General features: G+C 39.4%; 1 protein-coding gene across 1 annotated transcript; it reads right to left on the bottom strand.

Moving 5' to 3' along the window:
* Positions 1-19: 19 nt before the first annotated feature.
* LOC133014994 (anthrax toxin receptor 2-like) lies at positions 20-9,630 on the bottom strand. Its single transcript, XM_061082175.1, has 17 exons — positions 9,343-9,630; positions 8,549-8,620; positions 7,534-7,605; positions 7,308-7,389; positions 7,002-7,106; positions 6,543-6,611; positions 4,850-4,930; positions 4,712-4,772; positions 4,395-4,490; positions 3,544-3,613; positions 2,236-2,314; positions 2,046-2,141; positions 1,827-1,877; positions 951-1,046; positions 650-823; positions 444-524; positions 20-160 (listed from the first exon to the last, which is right to left on the bottom strand). The coding sequence occupies exons 1-17, from the start codon at positions 9,465-9,467 to the stop codon at positions 122-124; spliced, it is 1,449 nt and encodes a 482-aa protein (XP_060938158.1). The 5' UTR covers positions 9,468-9,630; the 3' UTR covers positions 20-121.
* Between the last annotated feature and the right edge of the window lie 2,505 nt (positions 9,631-12,135).

Below are 12,135 nucleotides of genomic sequence, written 5' to 3'. Positions count from 1 at the left end.
ACATATTTCAACAACAGAATATAAGTAAATGTGTTTATTTACAATATACATCCCAACCATGTTGGTCATCTTCAAACAAAACGGGAATAAAGTGAAAAGTGTTGATCGTCGTATTTGAACATCAGTGACTCTGAACTCTGGTGAAGTTAATGCAGCGACCCTGCAGACGACAACGAGCAGTACAGTCAAATTCAAACACAATGACCAGAAATTTATGAATTTATAACTCAAAGTAGCTGTTTTTGAGGGTTTTTTTCAGAATATGACACAAAATATCACAAGCAAACAAGATGTTATCTGAATTAGTATTAATATAAACTATTATCTGGCAACATGTCAATGTCATTTGTCAATTAAAAACTTTTTAATGTTTTTTATTACATCTATTAATATATCTATTTTCATCTGAAGTAAAGACAAAGTATCTTCAAATATTTAGTTACCTTGTCCTGATGTGTCGGCCTCATGATCGCCACTCTGTCGTACTGTCTTCTCATTAACGCACGCAGCGCATCAAATCGCCCCTGAAGGTCAAATTAGGAGTTGAGTCAATCAAACACAGAATTTAAAGATAGAGATATTGAACATTACTTATTTACAGTAAGAAGTAATCCACAGACAGGCTCTTTATAATAAAGACTGGTCTCACCTTGATGGGAGTGTACCACTTGGACTGTGGTGGGGGGCTGAACACTGGAGGGGGTCTTGGTGGGGGTCGGGGTAGGATGGGCTCATCCACGTCCTCAGGCATGGTGACCACAGCGTTTTTGGCTTTCTCCAGTCGGGACCCCTCCTCTGTGGATCCCATCTGTCCCCAGCGGACCTAGAGCAAGAACATGAACACAAGTGACAGATGTCATAGATATGACTGATAATAAAACACAGACTCTATCTCCTAAATAACCAGTTTGGATGTTTTATATGATTATTGTGTCTGTATTTGTATTTACCTCCATGCGTGTGATTCCTCCAGGACCTCGACCTCCGTAGTACGAAGCGTCCACTGTGGGCCACTTGTGTTTGGGTGAGTAATCGTCTTCCAGCTCCTTAAAAACAATAAAGGTTCATTCAAGTTCTGACAAAAAATCAAACACTATAATTTGCAAAGTTTCCATGACAAACGATTTTAAATGAGTCCGCACGAAACAGAAGCTAATTCTTTAGTGATGCAGTACCGTTAATGGTCACTGGGGCTGATATCTCTCAAATGAAAAAATGTTGTCCCATGATTAGGATCCAAAGTGCTAATTTCAATTGTTCTATTAACTTGAAATTAAAATAATCAAAGAGAAATGATTAAACAGAAACATGTTGTGGAGCACCTTCACTTGATTAACATCTGTAAATACCTTTAACACACGGATGTTGTTGGTTCGATTTATTACATCGGCTTAACTTCACGTTTCTTGTTTTATTTTGAAACTTCTCTCCTTGTTTGCTTTATTTCCTGTCTTTGTCCACTCTTCAGCCCATGTGATCGTGTCTAACTGTACTAATGTGTTTCACCTGCAGTGTTCAAGGAGCCAGCTGCTTCCCTCCAGTATGTAATCCCTGTGTTTCCCCTTGTATTCGTCAATTTTTCTGTTTGCACATGGATTTATCCTCATGTTTCAGTTCTGTTTTCTTGAATTCACATTGACCATCCTCAGCTTTCATGCCACATTTGGGTCTTTCCACCGAAACATTACACTTAAGACTTCTTTCCCATGCTCATGCACCTTGGAGGTCGACCAAGTTGATAGTGAGTCAAAACCTCCAACTCATAACGCCCTTTCAGAAATAGACGTAAAGGGAAAAGCTTTTTAAACGGTTATTGGTCTACTCACAAACACAGGAGGCGGAGGAGGAGGGCGATCTGGGGGTGGATCTCTGATCACCTGTAAGGAAAAGTGAGAATATTACTATGAAAAACAAAATGGGACGCTTAGAGAAACACTCTTGAAAACGTTTTAAATACTTCCTCAATTAGCAACAGCACTGAATTATGGTGTGTGGGCCTCCACAAGGCCTGAATCTGAGTAATACAGATCTATATGTAAACTCACCAAAGTGCAGCAGAGAGGCCAGAACCACCAGAACAAAACCAGAGCCAGCAACAGCAGCAGAGCCAACAGCAACCAGAGCACCCAGGTCCCATCGGACTGCAGAAAACACACAAGTCATATTATTCATTCATTATTTGATTCTTAACCCAAAACAGTGTTTCTTTAAAAGTGCTATGTGATGGATACTTACACATGTTGTGGCATAAATGGTGATGGGACTGGAGATGAAAGATTCTCCGTTGTTCAGACTAACCAGCACTTCAATGGATCTGGAATCATCAAAGAAATAATCAATACAAATTACTGCAAGATAATAAATAGTACCTGTACATCTAATTTCATAGCATTGATCTTAAAAGGTCATGTCAAACCAGTAAATGTTATTCATACTCTTGTCCTATTTCAACCCCCTTCACTTGTTTTCCAGTAAACCTACAATGTTTGTTTTTAACCGTCGAGGCTCGACTCGGATGATATTTGATTCGGCTCCGTCTCTGAGAAAAGCTCAAACTCTGCGTGAGTGTTTCGGTACGGAGGGAGTGTGAGAGAGTGGGTGAGATATGGTGGAAAGAGAGGACTGATACAGAGAGAGAGAGAGAGAGGGAAAGAGAGAGGGAGCTGTTTGAAGCTGAATCAGCTTTGGCTCACGTTCTAAATGCCACTGAGATATTCTGGTCCGACTTGCTGCAGCTCATCCAAAACTTGAAGCCGAACAGATTTTCACTGTAAACACTTTTCTCTCTCACTGCAGGTTCACACTTTTCTAATTTCAACCCCGAGGCCGAGTAGAGAAATGTTGATACTATAAAGTGAAACCTGTTAATGTAAAGGTGCTTTTCTTTTACATTCCAAAGAAATAATTTATTTGATTTAAGTGAGGGTTTCCCTGATGTCACTACCTCCCTTCTTTTGTCTTCTGGGTGAAGTCACTGCTCTCAGAGAAATACCAGTGTAATGATGTTATAAAATGATATCATGCTTATAACCTTCCAGAGCCGGACTGCTCTTTCACAGAGAAGCGTGGTATTTATGGGAAACACACAAGCTCATTATTGGTGAGAAGACTTTGATATCTACAAATTACAAACTCAAGTGGTGATCATTCATTTTAATAAGGACAGAAAGGAAAATAAAAACAGACCATGTGACCTAATAAAATGGATTTCACTCAAATCCATGCAGCTAGTGTTGACTTAGAGCGATGCACCACTGACTTGAAATGAAATCGACCACAATGTTATCGGCTATAAACTATGTGTATACTATATTTATCTTACTATACAGTAGTGGAATTTGTTGCCACACTTTTAACCAGACCTAAATCAAATATAAATCATGGTCAAAGTAATGTGTGTGCGTGTGTGTGTGTGTGTGTGTGTGTGTGTGTGTGTGTGTGTGTGTGTGTGTGTGTGTGTGTGTGTGTGTGTGTGTGTGTGTGTGTGTGTGTGTCGTGCGTGCGTGCGTGCGTGCGTGAGTGTGTGTGTGTGTGTTGACTCACTCTCCAGCCTGGTGCAGAGCAGGAGCTGGACACAGCAGATAGCCGTCTCTGACAACGCTTGGCTTCTGGTCTAAGAAGAAGAATTGGAAAGACACAAATAAATATTACGATGAATAAAAAATAAACAAACTTAATTCAATAGTGAATGAAAAATAAAAACATATCACTAGGCGTTCAGACCAATACGAACACTTACTTGCCGACAGACTGTTGATTGTGTTCTATCTCCTGAAAAGTGCCCACGTCTGATTTTACATACTACGCATTATTGCCGTCATGATGTTAAATGTGTTTAATAAAATAAAACCAAAAGAAATAACTTTTACTGTTCTGTGTTCAATGCCATTCTTTTGGAACGGAAAACGAAATTCCTGCATTTTTTTCATCATTAGAATATTTTCAATATCTAAAACCTAAATATCACAGGAAGGTTAAAATACAAATACAAACCAATGCGACAGAGCAAAAGGAAAAGTGTTAGGAAGGTTAAGGATAAGATTAAGGAAGATATGATGCGATACAGTCACATGTTATCTCATCACGTCCTCTTACTGACAATGCCCCCTCCCCCCCCTCCATTGATCCATTAATAGACCAACCACACGTACAACATGTCCTCCCTCCTCCTGCTCAGCCTCATAATGTCTCCTCTGTTCTTTGATAAGAAGCAGCCACTGTTTGTCCCTGGATGTCCTGACTCTGACTTTCCACTGCAGCACAGACCTCATCAAAAACCCTGCGATACACTTCATAGACAACCGATGATAGTAGACGCAAAGCTGCACAACCAGACAAACCAGTTACTAGCGTTAACCTCGTGATCGGTGTAGATGATTGTGTCGTGCACTCACTGTACGTGTTGTGATTGACCGTGAGGACGCAGAGGACATTGTCCGTCCTCCTGGTTCCACTGAAGCCGCTGCCTCTCAACACGACGTTGAAAGACTCTAGAAGACATTAAACACATCATACAACTATGACACTGCATGATTTCACCAGAAAGAACATGAATCAACAATAATTAGCGACATAAAACTAAATATATGATTACTGTGAAAACTAGTAGTATGCAGCCATGCAAGTGTTAACAATAAATAAAAGTAAGTTCAGCAGTTCAATGTAAGCAGGCCTTGTAAAACCAGATGAATTCTCTCTCTGACTAACTCACCGTTCACACAGACACTCGACGGCTCTATCGTGAACACATCTGTGCACGTCTGCTTCAGGATCTATGTGGAGATACAGCCGGAGTCAGACGTCTGCATTCACACTTATAAAGTACACATTACGTGGGATGTGACCTCACCGAGTTCACGATGTCTTTGAGGGCGTGAAACCCGGACAAAACTGGGAAAACTTGTTCGGTGCTATCTGCTATTTCAGCAAGCTGGAAGAGAAATTTAAAACAACGGCAATTTACCCATCTTGAAAATTGTGTCGGTTGCTTAAACAGACCTCGGAAATAACGCTGACATGTAATGTACGAAATTAAATTACTACAGTTAAGTAAATCATTGAAACTTATATAAAATCCACGCACGTGAATAGTAATAAAGCAAATTCAGTTTAATTTCACTGAAAACGTAGACTATAGAATCTCCATTGCAGATAAACCAGGTAGGATGAACACAAAATATTTCTAACTTCACTCTGCACCATAGACTCTTTTTAAAAAGCTCTGCACACACAACCAGCACATTAAAGATTGACAGTATATTGTAGGAGTCACTAATGATGAGGAATAATTCTGAAGTAGCTCCAGAGCATCACCACAGAAGAAGAAAACAGCTTGTTTTGTCCAAACTGGCAGGTTTAGAATGAGCACTGCTCCAGTTAATCTACTTTCAAGATCCTTCTGCTGGTTTTGGTTCAGTGCTTCATTATCATTTCGGTTTGTAGGAGATGAAAGTTGGGGTCAGCAGGCTGCAGCTTTCATCTCCTGCTTTAATGACAGCAGAACAGGAAGCTTGGCCGGCATTATTTAATTAGAGAGGGTTGTAATTACTTCCTCCTCAGACCTCAGTGTACGTTCAGACAGGAACAGGGCAGGAGATCACTTGAACCCGTCGACTTCGGAGGACTCTCTGGTCAAGAGCTTCAAAGCCATTTACAGAAGATGTGCTTAATAATACTTACACAGAATAATGATGATTAATAATGCTGGTGCAACAGCTAAACAAAACAACACAAATTAATTTATTGATTAAGGACAGGGTTTGCAGTATTATATTTCTCAGCAGAAGCGATTACAGCTTTTCCTTTGCTATGCAAATGTTATTAAGGAGAATTTATGACTGTAGAGAAGATCAAATATCATAAACACTGCAGCTGTTCTTAATAGTTTTGAGGTAATGGGCACTATGTTGTATTCACGTTACACACCAAAGGGCAATGAAACACTGTAATCTATTACGAGTGACAAATACAAACAAGGAAAAAAGTGCGGACTGGCTAAGTGGCTAACAATTTGTTACGTGTAATATCTTTAAGGGGGATGTTGGGCCTTGAGAGGGGTATGCATTCTTCTGAGTTCCATTCTGTTGTATTGTGAGCTACAACACTCTGAAAACTTTTGCATTTGGTAGTTCTACATTGAAGTACATTTGGTTTCATCCTTCATTGTTTTCATTCCTTACACAACGTACTCTCCCTTTCAACAACCTGATATCTGCACAGGAAGAAATTACCAAGTATTCCCTGTTTTTTTGCATAAACCTCATGCAGCGTAGATCATAAACTAGAAATCTCCACCAGCCGCCTGCTGCTCTGAAGGTCAAGGCGTGTAAATAAATCAGGCCCAAAAACAACAGCCCAGTGGAAGTTCTGACCACAACCTAACACACGCTGACACACACACACAAACACACAGAAAGGCAAATAACACTGCAGTGTTTACACAGCCAACAGTATCGCTAACACTGAGATTGTGCTGTTTTCTCACAGAGCTTCATGACAGAAACCAACAAAGTAAAGAGAGAAGAGTCAAAACATTCCCCTACCTGTTTGTGGTCAAAGTCCATGACACCTACACAGTAAACTCTGGCTCCAAACCCTCTGGCTTTGTCGGCCTGGGAAGCATCACACAGAGAGAGAAGTGAGTGAAGTACAACATTTTAATTGCAGCCTATACAATTTACTAAGAAGTGTTTGGAAAGATGCATGTTTTCTGTTTCAGTTGATGCAACATGATACAAAAATCAACAGGTCCATCCCTGAATCTTTTATTACTGTGTTGTAACTTGGTAAAACAAGTGGTTGGAGAAGTATGTGCATGTGTCAGTGTGTTTGCTTTATCCACCACTGAGAGTAACAGCGTTTGTAAACTGTACGCTCTCAAATTTAACACAATGCTCGTCACTACGTTGGAGCCAATCCACATCTATCTTCCTCACTTCTGTGTGTGTGTGTGTGTGTGTGTGTGTGTGCGTGTGTGTGTGTGGAGAGAGAGAGAGAGATACCTCCTGTACAGTCAGTTCATAGGGGTAGACCTCCAGCTTCCCATCAGTGAGGATGATGATGATGGTGGACGATGGTGACGTTTGTGCCTTCATCTGCTCCGACACCTGACGAGGGAACGATGGCAAAATATTCAGAGGAGTGAACTGTGAACCGGGAAAATAAACAACCCCGAAAAAATACTATGTGTTTAAACTTTTGGAATAGATTTTACGAACTATATTCTAAAATCAAAGCAGATATATTAACTTGATTGACATCTGTGTAATAAATGTGGTTCCTGTCTCTCTTCACATGAGCGCACATACCGCTATCATGCCCTCGTGCATGTATGTTTCCCCTGCAGGTTTGATTTGGCTCAGCTTCTTCAAACCCTCGTCTATTTCCGACCTTTGCAGCGAGATCACAAAACAGGGATAGAGCAGTTTGGATTCAATATGGAAAAGAGCCACGTTACTTATCGGTGCTTGTGTTTTTTCTGAAGGGAATCGGCTGAGGGAGGAAGTTTGAAGTTTTACAAATTCAGCCCCTCACCTGTCTCCTGTCAGTGGGAGTATCACAACTGCTTTGGCTGAAAAGACGATGTAGGAAACCTTCATCCTGGGACTGAAACACACACATATTTAAAACATGTGAATATTACAGTTAAAAATCAAACTTACAAGGTAAAATATTACAAATGGATTTGGGTGTGGCAACAAAAAGGATTCTGTTAAGTGCTTCAGCATGTCGATTAGCTTTTGATTGAGAAGGGAAATATAATGGCCCACGAGGGCGTAGACACAAATGGGAAAAGGACCAAATGGAATACAATGATATTACGTGATATATAAAATGCACTGAAACATGACATATATACTTTTGAGACTTTTTAGGACCCAGTAGAAACCCTGGAGAGGAGATGGCACTATGTGAACACAACGAAGTGCAATTAAATGAAAACACTGCGTGATATATGACTCAACTTGTTTCGATTTAACATGACGAAGGATATGATGCCATAAACAGATCATAAAATTAGATCTTCAGCAGTATTTTGGTCCACTGAGGAAATTCAGTCTCCACCACATTCAGGTTTACTTCCTTGCTCTGTACCCTCCAGTCTGTAAATGTGGTCAACACCACCTTCAACATCTGGCTAGAGGTTTTACTGTCATATTTAGCAACCTGCAATTAAACCTAAAGATATAACATACACACACACACACACAAACATACACACACACACACACACACACACACACACACACACACACACACACACACACACACACACACACACACACACACACACACTGCACCGTTACTGAGAGGGGTGTTGGAGCAGTTGGTGGCCATGTATGATGTATGCAGCCAAAAATACTAATGCCCTACTTTACTTCCCACTACTACTGTTTTTATTGTAATTCAAAGACCCTATATATATATATATAAATACTCCTCTCTGTGTAAATACTCTGTTGTCCATGTGTCTAAGGTGCCAGGCTTTTTATAGTAGAGAAATAAACCCTGAGGTGGAGAAGAGGGGGGGGGGGGGGGGCTTACGTACCTGACAAACCTGTTGGTGAGCTGCTCAGCGAATCCATAGATCTCGTCCCAGTGTCCGTGCACGCTGCCCGACCTGCAAACACAGATGGTGAAAAATCAAACAGATGCACATATTATCAGTGTCGTTCTCACGCAGAAAAATTCATATAAAGAATGCGAGAATAGAGTCAGAATGGCTCCTGGTCAGTTTATTCTGTTGTTATCAGCCATGTTCAACCTGAACAATCAGATAACACTGAATTTACTCTGGTTTCTTTCTGTTATATTGTTGTAAAGTCTGTTGAGAGCCTTGTGACAGACATATGGTTATATTGGCATTTATGTTGCTGATATGAAAACTTTCATTTAAATTTCATTTTATAGAATATGCTGAAAGGTTCTGTATATTTAGTTATATTTGTGTTCACTTTTTATAAAGAGTTATTCATAATAGCAATTATGATTAAAATGTAAAAGATAAGGCCTCGATAACATTTCTTCCACCTAAGGGTTTAATAATGACATCTTATGAATCAATTTACAAAGTTATTAACTGTTTAAATATCTTATCAGCTATTGTTATTAGTATTGGTAATAATATTGGTGTCAGAAATTCTTCACCCTGGAATCTTTATGTGTTGGGGTCTTCTGTTAAAAGCACAATACCCTGAGAGGAACTTCAAAAGTTGCAGTGCCGCAGCCGAGGGACGTTAAATAAACACAGCCTTACATGGAGAGGACTTGATCCAGCATTCTCTGCACCAAGGAAACAAATATGAACAAGGACATGTTGATCTGATTTATTCCACCACTCACCTGTCCAACACAAAATAAATATCAAAGGCTCCATCGCAGGAGGCATCGTCTTCACCCTGCAGCGACCAGTCCACCAACACAGAGACACAAAGTAAGATCCTCCAACATGTCCATGTCACATCCATAATCCATGTGTTTCATATCCACACAGAGTTTGTATTGAAAATAAAGGAAATGTCCTCAGCTCAGCTCAGAGTCCTTCATCCTCACAGCATCAGGCAGCAGCTCACATGTCCAGCACTGTAACAGTGTGGGTGTGTGAGTGTGTGTCTGTGTTTAGTGACAGCAGCAGACTGATGATGGAATAAACTGGGCAGGGCTCACAGCTGCTGCACAAACCTCTGTCAATACATCTGTAATAACCATAAAGCTGGACTTCCTGCAGTGTCCTTCAAAATAAAGGATAGGCATAAATATAACAAAATATATTTAATATTCATATTCATGTAATGCAATGAGAAATATAGCAAATCAGTATATATATTAAACATTAATGCCTGAACTTTTTTTATTTCTTGTCATGCATGTAATGTTGTGTCATAAAAAAGAATGTTTGAAAATAGTTTTTTTATGGCATTGGCTTAATTTCATTGCCCTCTTTTGTGTTTTGCTGTGTGCTTTTACTTTGAAGGCAGATTATCTCCCTGTTGCTTGTGACACACTAGACTTGACGTCTGTAGCAGAGCAGTTGGCAGAAGGATGTGAATAGTGACTGACTGACCTCGGAAAAAATACAAAGAATGCCAGATCATGCAACTATAAATATGATTTGTAACTATTCCTGTGTTTGTTAGAATAGATGTGAGGGCCGCTGCTTTCCTTCAATAAAAAGATGAATCCCTGAGGAAGCTTAAGTGCTTTTAAATTAAATTTGCTGAGTGAAGTTAGTCGGTCACTCATTGATCAATATAGTGCACGTCTGCCTCATAAATCCTCCTCTAATTCTGTTGCCTGAAGTCGGTTTTCTTCTCTCAGGACAAACAAGTGCATCATGTTCCTGTAAATGTGTTGCAGATGGAAAGCAGAATTAAACATGCAAACACAACGCCCTCGGTACGCCACAGTGATTTTCTCCCTCTGCACGATTGTGATCCTGACGTTAATCCTGCTCTCATGTCTCAGGAGAAACACACAAACTCTGCACAGTGTGACATGGATTTATTTTAGATTCTTACAAACATGTCTGTAAGACCATCAATCTGAGACGTGTAAACCCTCCAGGAGTCTGTGTGTGAGTGTGTGTGTTGAGGAGCTGTAATAACACATTTCATTGTGCCGTCTGCAGGAATAGAAAGCACTGGCTGCCTGTGGATGAGGTCATGACACAAACAATCCGAATAATCACATACCACAGTCAGTGTGTCAGCACATGGCTTCTCTTCTGATGAATCTTGTTGGATCACACTCGGGTATTTCATATGTGTCATGTATCATGTATCACTGATTTATTTGAGGGTGTAGTCGGACTAGAGGACGAGGATTCTGCTTCCATGTCCCCTATCAAATTATCAAATCAATCTTCCCTCCCTATTCTGATGAAGATAAAAAGCTTTTCAGCCCCTGACCCCAAGATGAACTGGGCCAGAATCATTCATAAAAGAGAACTGTCATAATAATAATCTGTCATAATCTGGAGTCACATAAATCAGTGAGAGTGAGAAGTGATCCCAAAGTTTACAGTAGACTATGTTTGGCTGAACTTCTGGATAATGTGCTTTAAATGATGGTCTGAGTGCATTAAAAGGTTTTAGTCAACGTAAACATTGTATAGCTTAAATTAAGAGCAGGCGCAAGATGATCAATAATATGTTACTGTCAAACAAGAAAACTTTTCAGGGTCAAAACCACTTAAAGTGAAACTTGAGGTTTGAGGCCTTGATTTAAAATGGTTAAAAAAGCTTGTATGTTTGCCAGTGGAAGGACTGGAAGTATTTCATCCAGGCTACAGGCACAGAAGACGATGCCACTGTCTTCCAGATGTGGCACACATGGACGCTCTGATTCAAATATGAAGGGACACGTCTGAATAGTGTGGGACCACAGATCCTCCCTCAATTTGAGAATGAAATTCATCTGCAAGGCTGTGGTCACACGTCGTGATTATTTAATACAAACGACCACTGTTAGCAAACCAGTTGCTCTATAATTAAAACCATGGGCGTTGTTTTACTTTTCAGTTTTGAGTCATGTCGTATTATGTCATATTGGGAAAAATCACAATCTAGAAATTAGTACATGAAGCTTGTGTTATAATATGGGAGATATATTTAAGTGTGTACTTACAGACGTCAGTATTCATGATTGAAAATCAACAATTACTATATATTATATCACCTCAATATTAACAGCTATGTACCACTTCAGATTGTCCAAAACATTTCGTTGTTCTTTCACTCTCATATTCATACAGACGACATTGGTCTTCAAATATATAACAGACTATCTACATTTAATTTTAAAATTACAATATTATAAAGTTAGAGGGGAAAGCAGCATTGAAGTCAGCAAGCGTTATTTTGTATTCCCTTAAGAGATGTAGGTCTTAACTGTACCACAATAAAAGACACACAAAACATGTAATTTATATAGAGATGATGAATAATAATAATACATTCTTCACATTCTTTACATGTCTAATTCGAAATCCTTCTAAAGGTATATATTCAATTTACAAGAACCCTCGAAATAAGAACATTTCTAATATAAAATAAGATGGAATGGAATAATACAATAATAATGTGGTATTGTATTAAATTACATCAATAATTGTATTGTTTATATTATTATTATGCT

Source organism: Limanda limanda, chromosome 1 (assembly GCF_963576545.1).
Source record: "Limanda limanda chromosome 1, fLimLim1.1, whole genome shotgun sequence".
Classification (NCBI taxonomy): Eukaryota; Metazoa; Chordata; class Actinopteri; order Pleuronectiformes; family Pleuronectidae; genus Limanda; species Limanda limanda.
Note: the sequence above shows the minus strand (reverse complement) of the source record. Positions and strands in the feature narration are given on the sequence as shown.